The sequence below is a fragment of the Micropterus dolomieu genome, linkage group LG12 (genome assembly GCF_021292245.1).
Source record: "Micropterus dolomieu isolate WLL.071019.BEF.003 ecotype Adirondacks linkage group LG12, ASM2129224v1, whole genome shotgun sequence".
NCBI classification, from domain to species: domain Eukaryota; kingdom Metazoa; phylum Chordata; class Actinopteri; order Centrarchiformes; family Centrarchidae; genus Micropterus; species Micropterus dolomieu.
In genome coordinates this window covers 26,523,168-26,549,091 of record NC_060161.1, presented here as the reverse complement: position 1 = coordinate 26,549,091, position 25,924 = coordinate 26,523,168, and the positions used below count along the sequence as shown (strand labels likewise).

Genomic DNA, 25,924 nt, shown 5'->3' with positions numbered 1-25,924 from the left:
TGAAATGTGGGCACCAAAACCGGAAGTCTTTACCGTTTCGTGTAGGCGTCTGAGAAAGCCTTCCTGCTAACAGCCCGAGGATACGTTTGAGCACATCGAAGCTGCACGATATACACGGAAGGTATGAAACAAAATTATTTTTGTAAAACCCCGGAGTGAAACACGGTTAACGGCTTGTTAACCAAAAAACTCGTGGTGTGCGTGTTTACAACCGGGCCCTCCTGAAGTCAACGTTAGCTGTTGCTAGCAGAAGCACGCCAGGCTTGTGTAGCCATTCGTTGACTCGCAAACAGTTCGTGTTTAACGTTGGAAAGTAAACACAGCAAAACATTTTGGTTGTTTTGTAAACACAGGCAACATGTCGAATGTTTTGCGTTTGTGTGTTATTGTAAAACGTATTTAGCCAACCGGTACGTCAGTGACCGTAGGATTCAGGCCTGTGGCTCGGATGAAACGGCTACCTAACGCCACCATCTAGACAAATATTTAACAAACTATTAGGTCAAGCAGTCATTAACGTTCAAAGTGTGCCCGTTTGGAGGCGCATCTTGCGTTCATGTCATATTGTAGTTACCATGATTTCCAGTTTCGTACTTAAAGCAGACCTTTTGTCTTGTCGTCGCACAAACCACACCGATGCTTCTTTCTTTTTAACTGTCACTGTGAGCCAAGCACGCACAATACCGGGGCCGTTAAACCACAGCGCCTAACTTGAGCAGAGCCTGTGCTTTTCCAACTATAATATGTCTAAATATATGACCTGAAAAGGCATGTAGTGTTTACGTCAAGATGCAAGTCGTTCTTACCGATATATTCAATAATACAGACATGACTGAAACCCAACAAACATGGAAACCTCGAGAAAGTGACAGTCCATCCTTTAGGTTTAATAAACCCAAGTTCAATGCTCTGGGGGCAATTCACAGTACTTGTAAAAGTTCAGCAGTATGTAATACTTAAGACAATCTATTGACAGAAATGCATTTTCATATAACCATTTTCATTGGTGTATAAAGACCATAAGGAACAATTATGTTTTTATTACCTTGGAATGAGCCATTTCCATTTGAGGCACAACATACAAGCATCAACAGAGCATCAAATACAGATCTACAACTGACAATACATACTAATAAGAGCAGCAATAAATACTAGTAAGAGCTCATAGTACATATCACATCAATGGGGTAAATACCTAGGGAAGGAAGTAAGAGTTAACAAAAAGTGCAATCAATACAAGATAATTGTAGGGGATAGAAGAAGAAGAGCACAGGAAGTGCATGTTAGAGGTGTTATAAGAGGAAGTGTTCTCGGAAGAGATGAGTTTTCAAGAAGCAGAGGGACGCCCCTGCTCTGATGGCGTTTGGCAGCTCGTTCGACCATCGTGGTGTCACAGATGAGAACAGCCGGGACTGGGATTGCTTTGTGTAAAGAGATGGCAGAGCCAGGTGGCGTTCGTTGGAGGAGCGTAGCGGCCGAGAAGGAACGTAAGTTTGTATTATGGAGTTTAGGTAGATGGGTGCAGACCCAGTAGTCTCTCTGTATGCAAGCATTAGTGACTTGAATTTGATTCTGGAGGCCACAGAGAGCCAGTGGAGGTCACTGAATAATGGAGTGACATAAGTTCTTTTGGGCTGATCAAAAACCAGATGCGCTGCTGCGTTCTGAACCATTTGTAAGGGTTTCACCACACAAGCTGGAAGACCTGTTTGGAGGCCATTGCAATAGTCGAGGTGAGAGGTAACCATGGCCTGTACCAGAAGCTGGGTGGCGTACTGAGTGAGGTACGGCCTGAGCAAAGCGACATGACCGAGAGAAAGCAGCAACGTGGTCTGAAAAGGACAGCTGGTCATCAATCATGACACCCAAGTTTCTCACCACCTTGGTTGGAGTGATGGTTGAGGAGTCAATATGTAGTTTGATGTTATGGTGGATAGATTGCTTGGCTGGAATGACCAAGAGTTCAGTCTTAGAGAGGTTTAGTGTAAGGTGGCAAGCCTTCATCCATGCAGATATGTCCGAGAGACAGTCCGTGATCCACGCCGAGACGATGTGATCGCCTGGCGGGAATGATAGGTAGAGTTGCGTATCGTCTGCGTAGCAGTGGTAAGAGAAGCTATGCGAACGAATGATCGGCCCCAGTAAGGTGGTGTAAATTGAGAAGAGAAGGGGCCCTAGCACTGAGCCTTGGGGCACCCCTGTGGAGAGGCAGTGGGAGGAGGATAATTGTCCTTGCCACACAACATTGTAGGAATGCCCTGAGAGGTAGGATTCGAACCACAGGAGTGCTTTACTCGAGATGCCCATTGCTGAGAGAGCGGATAGCAGGATCCTGTGGTTGACTGTGTCAAAGGCAGCTGATGGGTCAAGCAGGATAAGAACCGAGGATTGGGCTGCAGCTTTAGCTGCCCTTAGGGCTTCTGTTACAGACAGAAGAGCCGTTTCAGTAGAGTGGCCCCTCTTAAAAGACTGATATGGATCTAGGAGGTCATTCCGTGAGAGGAATTCTGAGACCTGTTTGAATACTGCCCGTTCAATAGTTTTGGATAAAAATGGTAGAAGAGACACAGGTCGATAATTCTCAACTTGAGTTGGGTCAAGTGAGGGCTTTTTGAGCAAGGGTGTAACCCGAGCCAATTTGAAAGTGGTCGGGAAGGTTCCTGAAACCAGAGAAGTATTTATCACATGAGTCGGGACCACGGTAGGAGATATGGCTTGGAGAAGATTCGTAGGAATCGGGTCCAGTGGGCATGAAGTTGGACGGCTACGGGTCAAGAGTTCTGATACTTCGCTCTCTGTGAGAGGAGTAAACGAGGAGAGTGAAGAACCACTGACCTTGGAGGGCAGAGGAAAAGATGTAGTAGGACTGATACAATGGTTGATTTTGATTCAGAGAATTGGCTAGTTATAGCCGCCACTTTGCCTGTGACCATATGTACATACATAGGGTCCCCTGGAAGTTGCCAGGTTGCGCCTACAGTAGCCCAAATGGACAAACCGCTCTCCTATGTTTCATCAATTCTTTATTGCACGCACTTACAGTAATTGTCGTCAACTCTTGGAGTTATCTTAACCTGACTGTCTCCACCGCGACCTCCCTGCTCTGCTGTCTGTTTTTCTCCTTGTGTGTGTGTGTGGAGGAGCTCAGCCCTGACAAATAGAGGAGAGCTTGTTAATAATTATACCAAAACCTTAAAAAAAGAACAATTAACGTTGGAGGTTATCAATACTAATAATTTAGCCCCGGGTCCCGACTCATACCAAGTTTCAGTGCCCATCCGTCAGTAATCAGATATAGGTGGAGAGGCAGGAAAAGTAGTCCCTGGAAAGGCCCTTTCTGTGAGTGAATTCTATGCTATTCCAGATGAATGATGATATTACAAAACTATTTTGTAAATTTTTTTTCAAAAATGCTGTTGGGTAATATTTAGGCCATCACATTGTAAATCGTTTGAATCTGGATGGTGATTAAGGGCACAGTCACACATGCGTGGAATTATAACGTACAGATGTTCACATCCCGTTCACTACCATCCCTGCGAGCGAAGGGGGAAATAAAACATCCACTTCTGGTTGCAAACCTAATTTGCATCTTTCATTTGTGTGGAGTTCAACTTGGGTGAACTTTTCCTGGCTAAGGCGGAGCCTCAACTAATAGCAAAGAAATGTGTGTGATTGACCCCCCTTGGGCTTCGTTAGCCGTCGTTTTGATAGAGACCAACAACCGCTGTGTGATCTAAACCGCTCATGTCCCAACAACCACAACCACTCAAATGGACTACAAACCAGCAAATTGATTTCTGCGTGTCTCACTTCGTGCTTTGCCCACAATTAGCACGACAAACTACGAATTGCACCTCAGGTGAAGGTTGCTTCATGCATCCATACATGTGACCGTGCCCTCATTCTGTTTATTTCCGTTCTGTTAAACTGCCTAACCTCTAACCCAATCAATTGTGAGAGTTACACTGGAAGTTCAATCTTATGTAGACTGGCATCAAAAGCATTCCACACAGTTTTTTCAGGCTCATCAGAATCTTCCACTATGAGCTATTTTGATGTTCTGAAATGGAAATTACACTTGTAAGATGTTAAATTCTGCAGTGCGCTGTCTGTCTGTCTGTTGGTGCCATCCCTCAACTGTTTCCACCTAAGCAGAAACCTCTTGGTCTGAAAAGTGAAGCCAACGTGGAAGTGCCTTAAACCTGCATTCTTTCTAATGGCCAGCACGGGGCAACTCCACTGGTTGAAAAAAAGAAGTCAGATTGCATTGTGGTCCATGACAAAATGACCATACTTCTCATGTGATTTATTACCTCATTAAACACTTTCCTAATGAGTTTACGGTCTCAATCACTAGTGTCCTTTGACACAGCATGGTGTTCATTTAGTTAATTATGGCCTGATTAGACAAAAATAGACCATAATGAGTTTGTGCTGCAGTGTGTGCCTTAATGTGTGGCTGCCTTGTCATTGGAATGTTACCACAATGATCTGTCAGGCACAGCAGTGCGTTTCCTCCCCAGCACCACCCTCTTGTCCAAATATGGCGACAGCCAATATGCCAAACTTGAGGTTTCAAAAGGGTGGGTAGGTAGGTATACTTATTTTGTCAAAAGGTTATATAATGAAATGGAGTTTGTAACTCCATTCTGCTACGTAGCAGACAATATACATCGATTATAAAAGCAATTATAAAAATGGTAAACAGAAATAAACTAAAATCAATGGAGGAGTGATAAGGATGAATTTGGGTTTATAAGTCTGATAGCTTAGGGGAAAAAGCTGCTCTGTAGTCTGGTGTGGCAGTAAAAATCTCTTCCCAGAAGTCAGCAGGATGAACAGGCTGTGGCTGGGTGCGTACTGTCCTTTAGTATCCTTTGGGCTCTGTGTATGCACCTCACCTCACCGATATCACTGATGCTCGGGAGATGGGTACCAAGGATCATCTGAGCAGTTTTAATCCCCCGCTGCAGAGCCCTCTGGTCCTGGACCATGCATATCCCATGCCAGTTAGGGATGTTTTCAGTCAGGATGCTTTCTATTGCTCTTCTGTAAAAGCTGACAAGATCTTGGCACGGGAATTTGGCCTTCTTAAGCTTCCTTAAGAAGTACAGCCGTTTCTGAGCTTTCTTCACAAGCGTGGAGATGTGAGATCACCATGTCAGGTTCTCTGTGATGCTGATTCCCGGGAATTTGAAACTGTACACCTGCTCCACCTCAGCTCCACTAATGTAGATAGGAGTGTGTCTTTATCTCCTTTTTCCTGAAATCCATGATCAGGGTAGTCTACAAACCAATGGGTGATGTCCACTTTGTATACTGTCTGTTTCCACCAGAGATGCGCATGAATAGGAAATTAATGAGTTTGTTTCTGTTCGGGATGTTTTCTGTTAACAGCAATGACCTTTTCTTTCCATCTGTGCTTTGTTGTTTTGCCTCCTCTGTTCTTTCTTGCTAGTGAAGACCAGGAAGTGAAATAGACGGAATGAATGTGTATTCAACAGGAAGTGCCAGAGTGGACAACTCGCCAACACCTACCCATCCTTGTACCCATCCAAGCTGAAGTCCAGTCCGATTCAATAACCCCCTTTTTTTTACTTTTCAGCTTTGCATTGTTATCGGAGCGTTGTGCTCCTTCTCCTGGTCCAGGGCCCCTAACGAGCCCCCTACTTGGAGGGCTCCCAGGGAGCTCGCTCCTGATTGGCCAGCAGGCTGTTTCCTTGCAGCTGGCCCAACTGAAAGCCCAGCTAGCTCTGACTCAGATAAACACCGCTCTTGCTGTTGGCAGCCGAGCAGCAACCTTTACAGTAAACTCGAACACACCTTCATACATTGCTACAAAACCCCCCTCCCCGACTGCTGCAGCCATCAATCTCCTTAACCTTCTGAAGATCGCAAACAATATGTCCCATCACCTGTATAACCCCTATGCCTCTGGGAATCAAAGTTCCACCCAGAGGCAGTATGGACAATCGAGTTTACCATCAGAGAGGGACCCTCGGAGGGCACCTTCTCGCCTCGCACCTGCGTCCAGTTTCAGCTCTTCTGGAGGTTCTTCTGTGACTCCTGCCAACTCTGGGGGAATGCTCCCTGCACTTATGTCTCAGTCAATAAACTACAGGCCTGAACAGAGTAGGGCCATAATGAACAAGGACTTAGATGAGTCTATAGACATCCATATTAGCAGAGCCAGAGAAGAGGTGAGGCTTCTCAACAAACCGATGCATCAGGCAGTGGACCAGGGCACTCTCTTTACGAACACTCAAAGGGATGAGCTGCGCTCCTCAGGCACAGGGATGGCCTCCTACCCAATGTCCTCAACCTCTGCCTCTCTAGGACATAGACACTCGGACATTGAAAGCAGCAGTAGCTCCTTGGACTGGTCATCAAACTACAAAAGGCCTACTGCGGATGACTCTAAATTTTATCCTCCATCTGCTTCGTCTAATTTTGCAAGCGGTGGGGACAGTAGGTTTAATACCTCCAATAACAGAGAACACGATATGCAGTCCATTCCAGGGTTAGGTGATTATGACTATGCAGGGTCAGACAAACCTGTCGCCTCTACAGAGTCTAGTCGACCCAAGTACACTTCCGAATCAGCTGCGAATATCCTCGTGCACTTCGGACTTGAAAAAGAGGACTTGGAACATCTCATCTCCTTCCCCGAAGACCAGATTACTCCTGATAACCTGCCGTTCATCTTGCGCCAAATCCGCATTCAGAAGGCCAAGAGTGCTACAACAGCAGTTCAGTCAGTACCCTATCCTGAACCCCAACCCACCAGAAGTGTGAGTGGAATGGACAGTCACAGTTTGAGTAGTTCTAGAGGGGCAGGGATGCGCCAGGAGGAAAGGTCTATTGCTGTTCTCCAGCCAAGCAAAGTGATTGACTATGGACATACTGGCAAATATACTGGAGGGGTTGGGGATGAGATTGGAATGACCAGTGGCAGTAGATCCAACAGTGGTGGGAGGGGAAGTACGTTTCTGATGGACGCTTTCAATAGTAGCAGCCACATTCGAGAACCACTACTAAAAAATACAACAGAGGTGAAAAGCAGTGCCTTGGGTTCTTCACGTGATCAGGCGAGTTCTGTTACCAGTCTTGGCTCTTCGTACAGTTCTGTACTGAGCGCTGTGGCTCCCCCAAGCAATGATCCGAACAAACGATTGCAGACATCCCAAACAATCCCCAGCCTCTTCTCTCTGCCTAAGAAGGACACCGACATCAGAGTTCTCAAGCCTGAAGCCTCCAAACCCGGTCCCTTAAAAGAACCACAGGCAGATCGCCAGTCAACCTTCAAAAGTCAACCACCCTGCAATGTGCTCCGTGGTGTGCATCCCAGCCGACCTGGTCTCGTGGTCATTGACAGTAATGACACAAAGAATCAGAGAAAAGCTCGCCGTCAAGAGTCAACAGTTGCTGAGCAGATGAAGCGGCAGCAGCCAGCGCAGATGAAGCAGCAGCAGCCGATGAAGCAGCAGCAGCCAGCGCAGCAGACGCCGAGGCAGCCAGCGCAGCAGACGCCGAGGCAGCCAGCGCAGCAGACGCCGAGGCAGCCAGCGCAGCAGACGCCGAGGCAGCCAGCGCAGCAGCAGAAGCAGTTGATATCGCAGACGGGGCAAGCTACGTGGCCTCCAGTTTTTTCTGCTGCAAAAACTGTTTCCGCAGCTCCTCTCCTCCCCAGCATTGTTGATGTCTCACAGGGGTTAATCCCTCGCCCGATGGGTATTCCTCCAGCTCTGCCTCAAGGAATACCAGGCCTGATGAACTTAATTAATATGACGCTGCCACCTTCCAACAGGCAGCTCCCAGCAAAGGTGGGAGTCTCCAAGGCCCTGCCAAAGCCGGCCATGATGCATGACTATGCAGCAGCCTCGCCGAGAATCTTTCCACATACCTGTTCTCTGTGTAACAAAGAATGTACTCATATGAAGGTGAGTGGAAGGCTGCACTTTGTTCTTCTCTCTGCCTTATGTGGGGAAGCACTAAAGGGTTTCAATTTTATTTTTATTTTTTTTAAGTTTTAAGGGAAATACTTCAAGCTTATTGAAAATTAATTATGTAAAATATCCTTTTGAATTTAATGGTGCCAGCTGTGTGCTACTTTGCAAAAACAAGCTTGGATTGCAAGCTTTGGGAGATGTTGTTTAACACTGTTAACTGATTTTGATGTACACCAAACTAAATATTTTGTACCAAAATAGTCATAGTTGACGGTGGTTGTTGAAAACGGAATCAAGGACTTAGAAGACGTGGCAAGGAAGAATCTGCAAATCTGAAGAACTAGTGCATGAGAGGATGATGGAAGATGGCTATTACCCTTTTTGTTTCTGTTATTTGGCTTTTGTCCCACAGTGTACACTCAGTTTGAATGTTTTTGCAAATGTTGTCAGTGAATGTATAGGATGAAACTATTGGTAATGGATTTTGTTACTTTATTTAATTTCATGTAACAGTAGGTATCACTTTTGTAATATTGGCTATTATGGAGCCAACCTCCCCTTTCTTTATTTATCCAATAACTACTAAAAATACTATGAACCCAAAGCCAGCAGATTTAGTGAACCACACATTCAGCAGTGATTTAAAAAAGAATTCCCCCTCCTTTTGGGACACCGCCTTCAACATTTTTGCTACTCAAGTAAGAGACAGGTCCTCTCTCCATTTTCCACATTTTCCTGCCTCTGCTCCAGATGTTCCAGCTTCTGTTCTTATCTTGATCCACATTTGATAGAGACCTCTGCTGACCATGACCAAACCTGAGGAAACCTTATGGTACAACACAAATCTGAAGAAGCAGACATCGAACTATCAAGAATCCGAGAAGAAGAACTTGTTTTTTGACTTTTTATGGATTATATTTCATGATAAAGACTTATTGCCCTCAAGTTGACTATAAAGTCAGCTGTAATTGTAAATGAAAGAATTGTCAAAGTTCCAAAGGATGTATGTCCTTACTAACTTTGTCCATATGAAACTTGTTTTCATGTTTATTTTTTCACCACACTTTAGCTTAAACCTAAGACATCATTTAATAATTTATTTACTGTTGATTAATGTTTAAGCTCCTCATTGAGGCTCAAGGTTGTTACTGTTTTATTTTTTTTATTTATTTATTTTTTATTTTTTTGGGTTGATTTTGCTTTTGTAAATTTGCTCTTTTAATATCCACACAAACTGTGTCTTGTACATGCAAGAGCAGAGAAACTCAATTTAGACATTTGGACTTGAGAAACTCAAAAGACCACTACCGAGACAAAAAAAGGAGATTTGGGACCTTTTAAATCTTAGTTTTAGGGCTGCTGTGGAGAGGTGGGGAAAAAAAGATGTCTTTGTAGACAATTATAATACTTTTTATTGATTAAGCGCTTTTCAGGGGTACTCAGACACTTAAGTTGAATGGCAATTGAGATTGAAATTAATGGCATTGTTGCTGTTAATGAAGCCTTCCTAAATGCTGTGTATCTGTTGTTCTGACTAGGATTGGATCTCCCACCAGAACACCAGCCTTCATCTTGAGAACTGCAAATTGCTCCGAACACAGTCAGTCGTTTTTCTTTGAACATTTCTATTTAAAGATCAGGATTGTTTGTTCTGATGTCACCTGCAGCATGGTGACACAGCTCGCATAAGTCATTGCTAAGGGCCCCTATAGCACCTTGGTGCCCTACAGTGGCTGAAGTGTGTACCTTGAAGTGCTAGTGGAACTTGTGTCAGGCAGGGATGTCCCTGTCAAGTTTTTTTGCCCCTGATCTGAGTAATTTAATATTGAGCATCTGCCTATACTGTACTATTTTCTTAGATAATATTGGTGTGCAGTGCACACTTCAAATACATTAAAGTTATGAAAATAAATCCATGTAAATTCTCAACAATTCAATTGCATTAAGAAAAGAATGTCCTGCATCCAAGCTATTTCTTAAGGTTTTTATTTTATTTAAGGAATAACCGTATAGAATATCAAACCCATTTAATGTTTTTGTACTCGTCTCGGTCTCGAGGGTATCTGTCTGTACTTTTGAAAGTTTCCTCCAGTATGTGCTCCTTCTGTGCAGCCTTTACCAAAGTTAGGCCTATCTAAAGAAACTGTATAGTGCCGAGTGTTTTATTTTTGTTGTCTGTACATGTTATTCAAAAATTAAATTGAATTGATTTAAGGTTTGCAATTAAACACCTAAGTTAGTAAAGTTAATAAATGCCTTGATTGGCCCCGATACATATCTTTTAAATTGGATCAAGACATCCCTAGTGTTAGGGTTCATACATTCTTTAAGAATGGGTTCTTCAAGGTACTCCCTTTGGTTATTCTTTAATTAGTCTGCACAATTCTTTTATCCTTTTGACTTAAGAACCATGACTTGAATACAAACTGTTTACCTCCTATGTTGAAACCTTTTTGGCTTTTGTTGTCAAAATGTGACCCCTTTTACTGTTTTTAATAAGTCTGTTTAAATTGTTATTTTCCCACAGATACCCGGAGTGGGATGGTGAGATAGCACCCGGGCCCAGGTAAATTTTCAAAACTGAGCAAAACCGTTAACACAGCATACAAGATCAATGAGATTGCCATTGTGTTAACTTTTATGCTCGCTCTGTATGAATCAATTGACGGACCACTACGTGGAGCTCTTACTGAACGTAAGCAAGGAGCCCCAAGTTTGTGATGTCCAGTATCAATTACAATATTCAAGCAGGCTCCCTACTCAAAGTACTTTGTGTCAACTGAGCGTTTTTTTGGTGGTGTCCCCTATGGATCAAGTTAAAAATGCTTTGAGAAGCTTCTCCCTAAAAAATGAAGATTACTATTTAAAAAAAAAAATTATCGTGACTTCTGGACAAATGGTCAATGAGGTATGGCCTGTTCTCTGCTAAGCGACGCCCGTGGCAATCCTGCCCATTTGAACTGCGTTAATGTATCTGTGTCACAGCAAGTCTGGATACCAAATTTGGTGTTGATACAGATTCTTGCACTTTGATTGGAAAAATAAAGAATATGGATCCCTAAGATGTCTGGAAGATGCAGACAATATGGTTTCCGTTCTGTGGAAGAACTATAATTGATAGCATATACAAACATTTTTGAAACCTTCATTTAATGGAAAATTCTTTATTTAATTAGGATCCCCATTAGCACTGGCATTGGCTATTCTTAAAGCTGAAAACCGTCTGATTCCAGTCACTGGCCGATCGATCGATGCATCTCTAATTATTATTATTGCTATAATATTTAAACCGCTCATTTGAGTCTAACAGATCTTTTGACCGCAGCCATGAGGAATATCGCTCACAACTGACCAAAAGTTGTGGCATATCAGAATTCCAATAGTCTGAAAGCTGATCATTAAGTGATTAATCGGGGGAAATTTGGCGTGATTCTAAATTCTACTACTATCCAGCTGAGCCTGTGCTATGTCTGCCCGGCTCTAGCGATTAGATACATAGTAACCACACCAGTTATGAACTAGCACGCTGCTGTTAAATTTTTTACCCATCAATCACCTATACTTTTCTTGTCCATTGCTCTCTTCAGGACTGAGGGTAAAGATCCCACGCCCTCATCATCAGTTTCTGCACAGACTTCCCGACGTCATCTCCAGAAAACAAGGCAGGGAAGCAGCTCATGTTCCCGTTCGCCCAGCCCGCGTCGCCGCCATGGCTCGGAGGGTAGAAGGGAGAAACGCAGCAGCCGATCACGTTCACCACACAGCTCCAGATACAATCGCAGGTCTGTCGCACATAAATTCTGAAATGAACACTAACATGGGGAAAGGGAATAGATTTCTCTCACTACCAGATTTTAATATTCCAAAAATGTTCATTGAGGATTAATAGGTATTATCATGATACTTAAGTCACAATACAATGTTATTCCAATTTCATCTGACAATATGTAGATGTAAATGCACTTGCTTTTACACTACATTCACCATTCATACACTGGCAGAACAACTGCAATTCGGGGTTCAGTATCTTGCCCAAGGACACTTGACATGCAGCCTGGAGGAGCTGGAGATTGAACCGACCTTCCAATTAACGGGCGACCCGCTCTATCTCCTGAGCCACAGCCGCCCCTATGCTGAGTGTAGCCAAAACATTGTAGTTGTGTATTACCTTTTTTCAACTGCAAATTAAAATAAACTTTTTTTGACCAACTTCCTACCATTCCCGCTGACTGTGACCTCTAGTACTAAAAGTTAATTTTGGTTGCAAGATTACTATTGCTGTGTTCAATTGACCCCCTTCTTCCCCCCAAACATTTTTCTGCAGAACAACATAAAAACATTTTTAGATTTGTCACTCTCCTCTAGAAATCTAGACTTGTGTGAATTGTTTGATTTATTTATTTTAATTATCAGGTCCCGGTCTCGTTCTCACTCCCCATGGTATGACCGCCCGACCTCCTCCCGTTATCGGTCACATTCAAGGAGCCCTGAGAGACGGTCTTCACCGAGGAGGAGAGATGAGAGACGGTCCTCACCAAGGAGGAATGATGACAGACGGTCATCTCCAAGGAGAAGCCGTGAGAGACGGTCACCTTCAAGGAGTGATGAGAGACGTTCGACGCCAAGGAGGAGCCGTGAGAGACGGTCGCCTTCAAGGAGGAGTGACGAGAGACGATCGCCGCATAGGAGGAGCCGTGAGAGACGATCGTCACCAAGGAGGAGTGACGAGAGACGATCGCCGCCAAGGAGGAGACGTGAGAGGCGATCGTCCACAGAAGACTCATCCCCTAAACGAAAGAAGTCGAGCAGTGCAGAGAGACTGGCTAAGAAACTACTGGAAACATCAGGTTTGAGAAATTGCAAACATTTTAAGGCCTCTGAGAGTTCAGTAAAGACCATATTTGTGTGTGCATGCAACTGTTCTTTCTTGTAGTTTGATTCCTAATCAAGTAATACTTGTTTCTTGCTTTTGTGGGTTAGATGACAAGAACCATACCACTCTCAAATCTGCCTACCAGCACTTCTAAAGTAGTGAGATGCTGAATGCAGTTAAGCACCCAAACATATTCAGTTTACCACTGTGGCAGATGACGGAAACAAGCTAATATTAACATTTGAGAAGCTGCACCCAGAAAATGGTGGCCTTTTCTCATACAGAAAACAACAAAAAAAAACGATAAATTGATAGTCAAACTTATTGTCAATTATTTTCCTATCGACATTTCATCAAAAAGTTAAACAGTCTAATTATCTGCACATGAAATACATGTAGAATAAAACTAAATATTAAACGATGAGATCAATAAAATCAGAAGTCTTTTCCTTAGTAAAATTTAGTCATCTTAATTTTTTGATATTTTTTTGCCTATAAATATGTATTGTGTATAATTTTTACTGCACCTTCCAGTGGTTCAGATGGAAATGTTGACATTTAAGCCAACTGATATCACCATAAGATAATAATTAACTCTACATTTCTTCATCTTACAATGGCGACCAAAACGACACTCTGACACTCATTGTCTTCGTCCCACTAGCTGTCCAGTCTCTGTCAAAACAGTCTGACCTGGAGGCCATGGTAAAAACTCTGGCTCCTGCTTTACTGGCTGAGCTAGCCAAGATGAAGTCCTCTTCATCCTCCTCTTCCAAAGGAGGAAAACCCTCCTCGTCTACACACACTGCAGGAAGAAAGAGATCGCCTTCTACTGGCTCCTCCTCATCCTCCCTCTCTACAGCAAAGACAAAGGAGTTGACTTCAAAGCCCTCTAAAGCAAATCCCAGCCCCCAGAAGAGCGAGGCAAGTTCTGCCACTAAGACAAAGGTTGGTGTGTGTGTGTGTGTGTGCTCGTGCCAGGGAAATTTGTCAACAATCTATTACCTGGTAAACCGTTTCTTTTTCCCCTCTTACATCTGTCTCATTTGTTACATTGAGACCATTTCCATTAAAATTTTGATCAAAGAGATAAATAGAAAGTTATACTTTATTGCAACATGCAAAGCAAATATTCTTCATGGATCTCAAAAGGTAGATGACATTAAGGTTTGATTGGCCAGTTAAACCACAGATGCATTTTTCTCCTTGAAGCCATTTTTAACCGACAACAAGTTTTTAGGAGTCCGTAAATGATGACCTTTTGTCTTAAGTTTGTGTTTTTCTCTCTCTCTTTATTCAGTCTGGTAAACCTTCACCTCCAACCATGGTGAGACTCGAAGGGATTCGTAGTTCTCTCTCTCACAATGATGTGATTGTTGCTGTGGAGCACTTTGGAAAAACCAAGTCAGTTGTACTGTTTCGGTCCAGACTGCAGGTATGTATAGAGGAAGTGAAGAGTGAATATGTGTTGCTATCTAGGCCTGTATGTTTTGCCTTTTGATAATATACAATATAAAGATGTGTTAGATTAACAAAGGAGTCAAATACCTAAACTATCAGGTCCAGAAGTCTTTATCCAGGCCTAGAGATGATGTTGACAGAGAACATGGTGTGTAAATACTTTCCCCCAGCTACTGGGGACACTTAAGGCACTATGTATTATGGGTTAAAAACAAATGTAATTAACCCAACCTCGCCAAGTTTCACCAGTTAACCAGTTCACCTGTTAAACTAATGGTCCAAAACCCAGAGACATTCAATTCATGATTGTAGCAGACTGAAGAAAATAAGCAAGTATTCACATGTGAAAAGCTGGAACAACTGATTTTTTTTAACTCAAAATTGTTCCTGTCTAATTAATTGACTGATGGTTTCATCATCAGATATATAAAAAAATAGGATACAATTTGCTTGCACATCTACTGAAACAGAACTGGAAGGATGCAAATAACTGATCCTGTGTGATTGTTTTCATGGCTTTAGAAATAGAACTTAACATGTGCAAAAATGCAACATATCCTCTCAGAAACACCTCTTAAATTAAAGATTTGGCCATTTAGACATGTATTGGTGAGCTGTCAATGTTTCGTGTGTGAATTTGTTGAATAGATCCTAACAGTTGTAGTAATGCAAAGGTGTGTGTGTGTGTGTTTGTGTGTGTGTGTGTGCGCACATGTAGGCAATCGTGTGTTTTGAGAAAGAGGAAGACGCTACCAAACTGAAGAGCGCGAAGAGCCTTGATGTGAAAGGAATAACAGTCACTGTTATCAGAGAAAAGGTATTACACTTTTTCTGTTTTTCTTTCTCTGTCCCTGGTAAATGTACATGTTAACACCACATGTCAGTTATCAGATTAATCTGAATTAACAAATCTCAATTTGTTTGTTTACAGGTGACTGATTCTAAGGAGCAAAAGAATCCTCCTCAAAAGTAAGATATCTTTCACACAGACCTGCTTTTTAACAGTGATGGAAGCTGGAGGGGTTTATCTTGTTTTTGTCAATATAATGCTATAAATATTTAGTTGGTGCTTAAATTTGCGTCCTCAGCTAACTTTCTATTTTCTTTTCAAATTTATTTTCAGATTAGAATCTTTGAAATATTCAGCATATGTACTGTACATGCGGTAGTCACTTTAAAATGTTCCAAAAATTGTTACATACAGTGAGATTTTATTTGGGTAAACTGTACAGCTATTATGTATAAGATACAGTGTCCATAGAATAGAAGTCATCCCAGGAATTAAACCTAAAGGACAGTACTATCTTATAGTAAATGACACAAACACATTCAAACCATTACCTTGACTTTTCATTGCTCCATTTTCTCCTGCTTGATCCATGTAATTTTCTTCACAGAAAACCTGCCACGTCCAGTGACGCCACACCTCAAACTACTACATCCACAACCACCACTAAAAAGGTTGTTGTCAAAAAAGCTGCAACAGGCAAACTTACCACTCAGAAAATTGCAGCTAAAGGGTCAGTTAAAGGCACGACTGTCACTAAATCTAAAGTCTTGGTTTCCAAAGCGAAAAACATCTCTACCAAGCAGCTAGCCAAAACGACAAAAACAGGAAAGTTGCCCGTGAAGGGAGCTGTGAAAAAGACTGTGGTAAAGCAAAAAAGTTCAAAGTCCACCGCTCAAGGACCGGAGACAAAGACAGAAGCTTCAGAATATCAGCCTGACGCTGGTCACGCCAAACAAAAACCTCTACCTGAAAAACTCAAAACTTTTAAAGAAGAGGTGGTGGAGCCCAAAGACACAGCCGAGGTTGTTGAGACAGCAAATGCAACAGTTCTTGAACCTAAGAAAAAACTTGACATAGCCGATGTTGAGGTGAAAGGCGATGAACCGATGCAGCTTGGGTTAACAGCAGTTAAAATAGAGCCTATGGAAATTGGATGTACTGCTGAGGGCGAAAGGGAAAAACGGCCAACTACAGAGGCCGTACCAGAAGATTCAGCAGACAAATCCAGTGAGAGTCAACCATCAAGCAGTACAGATGTGACTCAGTCAACAGAAACCCCTGTCGAAGGTTTACCGCTCGTCCAGCAAAGCACCCCATCAGAACCAGAGTCCACTGCTCAAGGGCCGGAGACCAAGACAGAGGCTTCGCAAATGCAACAGCAGGCTGCAGAACGCACAATTGAAGCTGCTGTAGAGGCAAAGCTGCCAGGTGGAGGGGTGGAGATAAAGACAGTGCAGAAAGGTATGTTGGAGAGCTTTTTTGGATGGTCAAGCATATATGTCAATTTCCAAAATGTTAAGAGTGGTATGGTTCTTGTCATCCAACCCTCAAAAGCAAGAAAGCAAGTATTACTTGATTAGAAATCAAACTACAAGAAAGAACAGTTTGTTGTATGTGGCATGCACACACAAATATGGTCTTTACTGAACTCTTAGAGGCCTTAAAATGTTTGCAATTTCTCAAACCTGATGTTTCCAGTAGTTTCTTAAGGATAAGGTTGGTAATATTTTATATTATTGAGGAATAGGATACTATCAGGCTTGGGTTACACATGCAATACTTGTTGGTAGAATCAATTCATTGGTGGTTTTAGTCTTTTCATGGCATTTATTAAAAATAATAGAATAGATATAAAAGAGGATACAGAGATGCTGCTGAGCTTTGAAATTGCTGATATTCATCTTGATTAAATTTGAAGATCCTGTGACTGCATCTAAGACACAAACCGATGCACGATGCAAGGAGGCATCCGAAGCTGTCTGCAATGTTTCAGCCAACTTGACTGAGATTGCCCCATCTGTCACAACTGAGCCCACTGCTGCAGCAGTGAGCGAGGAGCAACCGGCACAGTCTTCCACTGCAGTTACCCCTCTGACTATTGGGGAGATGGTAGAAAAGCACCTGGGTCGAAATAAAATACGTAAGAAATCCAAAAAAGATTCTGGGTCTGTCACAAATCTGTGCGTGATCAGTATTTATCCCTTTTATTTTATTCTATTTTTACTAATTTTATATTTATCTTAAACGTGTATTTTAGTCTTTTCTTTATCTTGTATTGTTTTTGTATTATTGTTTTTTGGGTATTATTGTCTTTACACTTGTTAAAGCACTTTGTAACTTGTTTTTGAAAAGTGCTCTACAAATAAAGATTATTATTTAGTATTATTATCTATCTGTCTTTAAAAACTAAATTTTCTTTACTTTCTCTTTCACAGTGTGCGTCAGGATGAAGATGTACTTCTCGCCAAATGTAAGTTAGTATCTCATTTTCCATTTTTGCCTATTTTGTACCAAATGAAAGGTTTTCTGCAGATTTTGAAATGTCTTAAAATGCATTTTATTCGGTTGCATGGCTAGAGTGGGATTGTTGCAACAGCCAATTGTGCTGGAGAGACCCCTTTTGTTGTCGTGTTTGGGTTATTCATCTGTCCATTTTATTCTGCTTATCCAGGTCCACTGAACTTCTTAAATTATAATTTTAAAAATGATTATTATACTGCTGGAAAGTTCTGAACAAAGGCCATATCAACCCTGCTGGTTTGCCATCCCACTATCATACTTGGGCCTGTATGAAACAGATATTAAATTTAATTCTCTGGGGTGGTAATAAAGGCAGGGCTTTCCCTGACTAAGGATTTACATAGTTGAATCAGAATTGTCGAGTCTTACCTCTTCGACTATTTGGGGTCAGCCCATAAAAAGGTCTTACAAAGTCTTTAAAATTAGCCAATCCAACCCACTCTGCAGAAACCCTGTTGTAACCAGTATTGTCCAGATCAACAGTTGTTAAAGCATACTTGTGTTGATAATATGTACGGAGCAAAGAGTGTCTTACTCTGTAATTGCAAACTAACTTAAACCATTACTACCTTATTCTCCCCTCTCTTTCTTTCTTTGCCTTCATTTTTCCAGTATATTCCAGATAAGAAGCTGTTGTACATATATGGACTACCGAGGTATCACGATGGCTGCTACACAGAGGATGACATTGCAGAACTGTTCATTCCATTTGGGTTTCAATATAAAGATGACACCATCTATGTTGTTCCTCAGACGCGCATGGTAGGCACCATGTTATAAGTCTGCGCTGGTTCGGTTTATTAATCCCATGTTTATGCTGTTGCTTTTTAGTCTTTGATCTGAGGGACTAATTCTGAGAAAAATGGTCTCTGTTTTCTTGTTTTTTTTGTTGCGCAATTATAATAATAATTAATATCTTACTTTTCTAAATTCAAGATGAGGTAGATAGAATACACTATTGATGCCTGTAAGAGACTGATTTTAACCACATTGAAAGATGTAAAATGTTATATAAAAAGTACTTAAAGGTAGTAATACATTTTTGGTTCTGGTTTTCCCCTCAGGCCTTCGTCCAGATGCCAACAGTGGAGAATGTGCAGAACACAATTACCTCTGTCACAAAAAATCACATTATTTTTCACAAGTGTAAACTCTCTGTACAGCCAGTAGCAGGTGGCATTGCGATGACGCACGTAAGTACATACATGACACTGTTTTTGGGTGACAGATTTTTATAGATGTTGAATGTATTCAACCTCAACCTTAACATTTTTTACAATAAAAGCATTGATATTTATTTAGAGGAGCAGATTGGTTAAAACTTTTCACCAGATTGTGATAGATTGTGATGTATTGTGGAAAAGTATCTTCGCATTTTAACACTGCCTACTCCGATGTTTCTGTTTTAGCTCGGATTTTATAAATCACTGATGAGGCTGATGAAGTCTGTAAGTAGCACACACACACAACACAAGTTTACTTATGTAGATTTAACCATAAACACTACCTAACCTTTCCTTAACCCTAACCTTAATGATTGAACCAAAAATCAGCTTTTTCCTAACTGTCAAGTGTGGTCTTCAGTCTAAAATGTGTCCCTGAAGGTAGCCTAAGTCAAACCACACTTACACACTCGCACACAATTCCTCCTCATTTGTAAACAGTTTCAAGTTTTGTTGGTAAAAGAAATCTGTCCCTGTTTTACACTTGGACTTTAAAAGAAGTTCTAAATACAACTTTGTGCTTTGAGATATATTGTTAAGTAAAAAAAAACAAACACCTCCTCTAGTCTTAGTTCAAATTTGTGGGGGCATTTTAATTCCTGAGTTTGTCTCACCAAAATATTTATGTAACTTGATAAAATCTGGAAACTATCCCCAATGATGTAAAACCGCGAGGAAGTACAGACATCTCCCGTCAAGAAATTGTCTTTTACTTTGAAAAAAATTCATTTGTCGCAACTTGGAGCGCGGTTGTCTTTTATTAATGTTTTGGTTTGGATCATGAGTTTCTGTTCTTGATGCAGCCTGTGCAAGATGAAGGACAGAGAACAGTCTTCATCAAGAACATATCACAGAGTGAGACCAGGGACTTGAGGGAAGCTTTGAAAAAAGTCAGTTCTGTCAAGAACTACCTGCCTCTCCTCAACAAGGTATAAACACACACATACAAATATAAGGTCTTTATGTGGCTTTAAAAAAGACTTCTTGTTACTTACCTGTCACGTGTGTGTGTGTGTGTGTGTGTGTGTGTGTGTGTGTGTGTGTGTGTGTGTTTCAGCTATTCATAGAGTTTGAGACTATTTGCGATGCTGATCATTTTGGAGTTTGGCACAGTCTCCTGAAAGAAGCACCTAGCCACGAAGTCCACAGGCTGAAAATACCAAACACTGTGGGCTGTAAATCACCACGTAAGTCTCTGTCTTTGGAAAAACACAGACTGTGCATGTATAGATATAGAATAGCAGACAGGACAGACCCAGTGTCTTCAGTACAGCTGAGATAAGCAAGTCATGCTTCTAAAATAAGTTTGAAGAGGAAGGGTAGAAATGAATAACTGAAGTGTAACGTACACTAAAGACCAAAAATCAGTGAACACCCTACTAATTATTGAGTTCAGGTGTGTCCATCACACCCATTGCCATCAGGCGCGTAAAAGAAAAAGCACACAACCATATATCTCCATAGACAAACATTAAGAATTCTCAGCCAGGAGAATCATGAAAAAGCTTTCCATGGCTGAGCAGCTGCATGCGTGTTCTTTGGATTGATCAATCACACTTCACTATCTGGCAGTGTGATGGACAAATCTGGGTTTGGCGGATGCCAGAAGAACACTGCTTACCAGAATGCATAGTACCTACTGTAAAGTTTGGTAGAGAAGGGAACATAGTCTGGGGCTATTTTTCAGGGTTAGGCCCCTTAATTCCAGTGAAATGTATTAATGCTACAGGATCCAAAGACATTATAGTTAATTGGGTGCTTCAAGATTTGTATCATCCGTTTGGGGAAGACCCCTTGCTGTACCAGCATGACTACACCACTGTTCACAATACGAGGTACAGAACGACATGGTTAGACGAGTTTGGTGTGGATAAACTTGATTGGCCTGCACAGAGCCCTGACCTCAACCCCATTGAACACCTTTGGTAGGAATTTCAACATTGAATGCAAGCAGGCATTGTCGTCCAACATCAGTGCCTGACTTCACAAATGCTCCTTTGACTTAATGGACACACATTCCCACAGACACAATTTCAGAAGAGTGGCGGCTGTTCTAGCCGCAAAGGGCAATTCGGCTCACTATTAATGTGCATGCTTTTATAATGGGATGTCCAGCAAGCTTATATAGGTGGGATGGTCAGGTCTCTGACTTTTGGCAGTATAGTGTATCTTATTTTACCCTGTCTCATTACTGAATGTCTTGCCTAATGTTGTCTTTGTTTTGGACAGTCTTCACCAGATTCAGAAACTTCTTGGAGAAACAGCCTGGGCAGCTAGTTACTGCATCTGATGACATTTTATAATAAAGACCATAAAATAACAAAACTATAATTAGTATAGAATAAAACACACAGCTGCTGTGTGCAACTGTTCCACTCCTCAAATATATTCAAACATGACACGTGACTCGTCTTTTGTTTGTGCAGCAGCAAAACTTCCTGAGAAAGCTCTGCCGGACAGCAAGGATGTTGTTGCCAAGGCAACTGTCCCGCCAATAAAAAACATTCCACAAGACAGCATTTCACCATTTTGGGTCACGATGAGAACTAGGCCCTTCCTGTTCCCTACCATGTTTCCTTGGTTCATCATCCCAGGTAAGAGAGAGTTTATTGATCCTTCATTTGAAACTGCCAAATGTTCCATGTTAACTTATTCAGTAAAGGTGACTGTTTGCATCTGTTCATCTGTAACTCCAAGATTACCTGACAGTCAGAGGACAGGACGACATTGAGGTAAGCCTGTTTCTTTCCATAACTACACTTCTAATTCATATTTTTTCTTACATTACATTCTGAAATATAATCTTTGGTGTTTTTGCTCAAATTCTAATCTACTCTGACATCAGAATGTACCATAAAGTTGAATCAGCGTCGACACATGAATTAAATTTTGGACATTGTGTTTTCTAGAAGGCCAGTGGTTCCAAGTTCCCCACAATCATGTTGACCGGTTTGCCAGAGGGAAACTACCAGCACGAGGATGTGGCCAAGCTGGTATGGCGGTATTTCCCCAAACAGAACCTTCACTCCCTGTACTACAATGTGACGGTCTTATCGCTGCAGAGGAGGGTAAGGAGTAGAAACAACACAATTTTACAGCCACAAACACTAGTGTGACTAAAATTTTATTAGTTAAATGGAGCTGTGTTGTTTGAATTTAATTGTTTTCCTATCTTTCCCCTGTTCACCCCCAGGCTTTTGTGTTTTTCGCTGATTGGACTACGTGCTGCGGTTTTGTCCGAGATCACCTCACAAGTCCAGTTTCTGTCAAAGGCTCCAAGCTCAGTGTACACTTCGTCTTGCAACAGATAAATCCAGAATCCAGCGAGGTATGAACACTAAAGGTCGCACTGGGTGCTGTAACTTTATGTCAGGATGGGATAGAAAATTTACTTTCAGCAGTAGACAGGAATTAAGAAGTTGCTGTTTATACTGGAAATACTGTAATTCCTTCTGTAGAATCTTTATAAGGAAGAAATGCAAAAATGTAGGCACAATTTACAGTGACTTCTTACTGAATACAAAATACAAAAAATGAAGACAAAAGTTGTAAAGGAGACATGTAAGCCAAGAGTGACTTCTTTCTTCTTCTTTTTTACAGGTCATGATGTACAGAAGTCTGATGAACTGGAGCAACGCTGTAAGTCATTAATCACGTATTTAAATCTTTTGTCAAGTGGAAGCAGCTATCTTTGGATCTCTGGTCCTTAACACCAACCATTTCCTTTTCCTCAGGGAGTTCCAGAGCCGAAGTCTCTGGAGGAGCGGTTGCTCAGTGTGGAGATTTCTGAGACGTCTGCAGCCATCATCAAGATAGTGATGGAAGTGGTGGCTTCCATCGCACCCATTGTCAGCTTCCTGCCGCTCGCTAACAGGGTACAAAACACACGAACCTGCACTTCTCATATTTAAGTGTTGAGCGAACTGCCATGTCACTGTATCTGCAGGTGTTAAAGCATTGAATTTTTTTCAAAAAAGGCCTTAGAAAGTATAAATTGTCTTATTTTATATATCTATACACTGAAAGTGGGATTATGCTGCAGAAGGCTGTTCAATCCTCTGAGGAGTTTCAGTCACTGCTGTTACAGTAGCTAGTAAGCTCATCGACTCATAATGGGTAGTCTAAACAGATGAGGTTTCAGTCTGTGATAGAAGATGTGTACAGCTTCGGATATTGATGGGGGGAGCTTGTTTCATCACTGTGCAGCATGTACAGCAAACGGTCCTTATTTTGGCCTGATGTTGTGAAGAGTTAATCTGCATGGGCAAGTTGTCCCGGCGATGTTGGCACAGAAGTACATCTGGTCGTTCATGTAGTTCTCAGTGGTAAGATGCTGTGGACTGGAGACACTTTCCTTGGAAGGAAGAGAAGCTCGGTCTAGTCAAGGTTAAGTTTCAGGTGATCAACTTCCAGACATCCACTGAGAGATGTTAGCCTGACATCAATAGAGATTTGTGTTACCACCTGGGTTTCAGAATGAGGAAAAGAAATAATAAGTTGAGTATTATCTGTATAACTGTGGCAGCAAACGCCATGTGAGTGAATAACAGAGCCAACTGACTTGGTGTGAAGAGAAAAGGGTGGGGACCCAGAACAGAGCCCTGAGGGACCCCACTAGTGCAGCTAAAAGGTTCAGACACGGATTCGATTTTGGCTGGGTATGATGCCTGAGAGTTCTAGTTCTTGGAGGGTGGTGGACAGAAAGGCTACCCTAGCAGGGTAAAATTCCTCTTACAGAAAGACTCAGTCGAGTGGCCTGCCTTGAATACAGTGTGAGACAGGTGTGTAAGTCTTTACATTAGAAGGGTTTCTTTAAAAAAGGGTCCACTCTGTATTGTAGTACTTAGCATCAATGAAAGACATTGGCCTGCAACAAATGATTATTTTTGGTTAATTGTTTTGTTTGAACAATATCAGAACATATAGGAAAATGGCCATTATAATAATTTCCTTGCATCTCTCCCTCCCCTCTGTCTTTTCTCTCTTTTTGTCCACGACTGTCGTTCTACCTCAGATCTGCATTGAGATGGCTGACTCCAGCGGTGTAACGCAGGTGGTGGAGAAATACAACACTTTCTCACCGGACTCTTTTAATAGGCGCACAGCTTGGTATGCATGCATGTGTCCTTAAAAAAGTGAGGGGTATGAAATGGGGTTGAATTAGTTTCACAATTTCTCACATCTGTCTTGATGAAAACAGGTAGCTTCTGTAAATTTTGATGATTTTTTTTTTTTTAATCCCCCATTCTCACACTTAAACTGACAAACTCCTTCTTTTTTCTCTCTCCAGGAGTAAAGTTAAACGTTTTGAGACGTGAGTATACCACTTTGTAATTGATTATTGTCCTGTTAAGAGAGAGCCAACTAGCCCTGTCTGAAGCCGGCACAAAGCACAGATCAAGTGTCAATGCTATTTTCCGACTGACGCAGTTGTCATTTTCATGCCCAGTGCTCATGTGGTGTAAGTTGCGGATGTTCTTGCGCCCATCTTGGTGCCTGTTGGAGTGGTGATGCTAAAATGAGATGTCGAGGAACATTATTGGCGCATTGCTATGTTGAGGCAACAGAAAGCATTTGCGCCATTGATAAACAAAAACCTGGTCTAAAGTCAAAAGCGCAGAATTTACCAGCTATTTAAAGCGTGCATAATTCAAATATTAAGATGTGCCTGCATTGGTGGGTTGTAGTGATGAGCAGGTCACATTTATGTATATCCAGCGAAGGCCTAGTAATAAAAATTAACACTGATTAATAGCAGATTGGTTGTGGATGGGTGAAATGGGGTGAAGCGTATCCCCATTTAGAGAGATGGTGTGCGCATTTAGGGCATGTCCAACGAGTTCAAGATGAGTCATGAAAAATATTGATTGATATTTAAAGCTATTAATCGACTACCTTGGTCGATCTAAAGAAAATTTCTTGGCAACTATATTTTTTATTGGAAAAACTGATGGTTGAACATGGCGGAATTAATTTATAATGAGAATAATTGTTAGTTGTTGCCCTGAAGGGTTTTGATATAAAAAAACTGATGTTTTGTCATAAACCAAGAGGTAACTAAACAATTAACTCAGGGACACTGAAGAGAACTTCTATTTTGTACTTATTAAAAAATAACTTTGTTAAAGAACAATCCTTTTCTGTTTTTAATTTTAGTTTGAAGACCCTAAAACAGCGTCTACAGGATTCTGGGGAGATCACAATTAACTTTGAACAGGACACCATCAGTTTTGAAGCCAAGCCCCCAGGTGTGAAATGCCAAATTCAGAGTGGCCCTAATGGATCCACTATTTCTGAGCCCATCACAGCAGGACTGAGCGCTATGGTCGCAAGTGACGCAGCAATGGAGGATGACAGTGAGAAACCAGAAACTGATATCCCCATGGACTCCACTGTGTGTTCAGAAGCAAATGTAGATGTAAAGAAGGAAGAGGGGTCACTAACAACTTCAGTCTCCACTACTGATGTGACCTCTACCTCTAAAGTCAGCAGTGGAAATGCAGCCCCTGCCGCTCAGAGCCCTGGCCACTTTGCAGCATTGCTCATGCCAGAACAAGCTACACTTCAAACCAGTGGTCCGGATGGATCCACGGTTTCTGAGGCCCTCACAGCAGGACCAAGTGCTACGGCCGCAAGTGACGCAGCAATGGAGGACGACGGTGAGAAACCGGTTACTGCTATCTCTATAATCAGCAGTGGAAACACAGACCCTGCTGCTTCCAGCACTGCACCCTCAGCCACAGCACTCGTGACTGAAGGAAATGTTGCAGAACTTCCTGAGATTAACGCGGACATTTTAAAGGTCCTCACGGCAGCAGTTCGCCAGCACAGACTCACCCGAGAGAGCAGATCCCAGAGTGAGAAGGAGGAGGTGAGGCCTGGCTTTAAATCTCACTCAACATTTGGCGATAGCGTATTTTGTCACATTATTTTCTGAACTGTATTTTTTCATATTTTCAACAAAATAATATTAAACATTAACATAGTACGGAACAACACCAGCCATATGATTTAATTAGTATCTGAGTGTGAGACACCGGTAAAACAGTTGATTATTGCTGTGTGTGTGGTTGGGGGGGGGGGGGGATGCAATGCAGAGACAACA

At 41.9% G+C, this 25,924-nt stretch overlaps 1 protein-coding gene across 1 annotated transcript in view; it reads left to right on the top strand.

Annotated features, from left to right (window-relative positions):
- Positions 1 to 25,924, top strand: part of LOC123979877 — a gene marked incomplete at its 3' end in the record, with an annotated part of 27,710 nt that continues 1,786 nt past the window's right edge. The window contains exons 1-27 of the mRNA XM_046063986.1: positions 1 to 121; positions 5,609 to 7,943; positions 9,491 to 9,552; positions 10,480 to 10,518; positions 11,540 to 11,734; positions 12,366 to 12,799; positions 13,490 to 13,773; positions 14,126 to 14,260; positions 15,005 to 15,103; positions 15,218 to 15,255; positions 15,684 to 16,537; positions 16,995 to 17,216; positions 17,512 to 17,546; positions 18,209 to 18,358; positions 18,661 to 18,789; positions 19,006 to 19,044; positions 19,623 to 19,748; positions 19,877 to 20,006; positions 21,249 to 21,413; positions 21,517 to 21,551; positions 21,729 to 21,887; positions 22,013 to 22,147; positions 22,420 to 22,458; positions 22,554 to 22,694; positions 23,834 to 23,928; positions 24,110 to 24,133; positions 24,976 to 25,690. Coding sequence (XP_045919942.1) covers positions 5,907 to 7,943; positions 9,491 to 9,552; positions 10,480 to 10,518; positions 11,540 to 11,734; positions 12,366 to 12,799; positions 13,490 to 13,773; positions 14,126 to 14,260; positions 15,005 to 15,103; positions 15,218 to 15,255; positions 15,684 to 16,537; positions 16,995 to 17,216; positions 17,512 to 17,546; positions 18,209 to 18,358; positions 18,661 to 18,789; positions 19,006 to 19,044; positions 19,623 to 19,748; positions 19,877 to 20,006; positions 21,249 to 21,413; positions 21,517 to 21,551; positions 21,729 to 21,887; positions 22,013 to 22,147; positions 22,420 to 22,458; positions 22,554 to 22,694; positions 23,834 to 23,928; positions 24,110 to 24,133; positions 24,976 to 25,690 — 6,516 coding nt within the window. The remainder of the gene's footprint in view (positions 122 to 5,608; positions 7,944 to 9,490; positions 9,553 to 10,479; positions 10,519 to 11,539; positions 11,735 to 12,365; positions 12,800 to 13,489; positions 13,774 to 14,125; positions 14,261 to 15,004; positions 15,104 to 15,217; positions 15,256 to 15,683; positions 16,538 to 16,994; positions 17,217 to 17,511; positions 17,547 to 18,208; positions 18,359 to 18,660; positions 18,790 to 19,005; positions 19,045 to 19,622; positions 19,749 to 19,876; positions 20,007 to 21,248; positions 21,414 to 21,516; positions 21,552 to 21,728; positions 21,888 to 22,012; positions 22,148 to 22,419; positions 22,459 to 22,553; positions 22,695 to 23,833; positions 23,929 to 24,109; positions 24,134 to 24,975; positions 25,691 to 25,924) is intronic.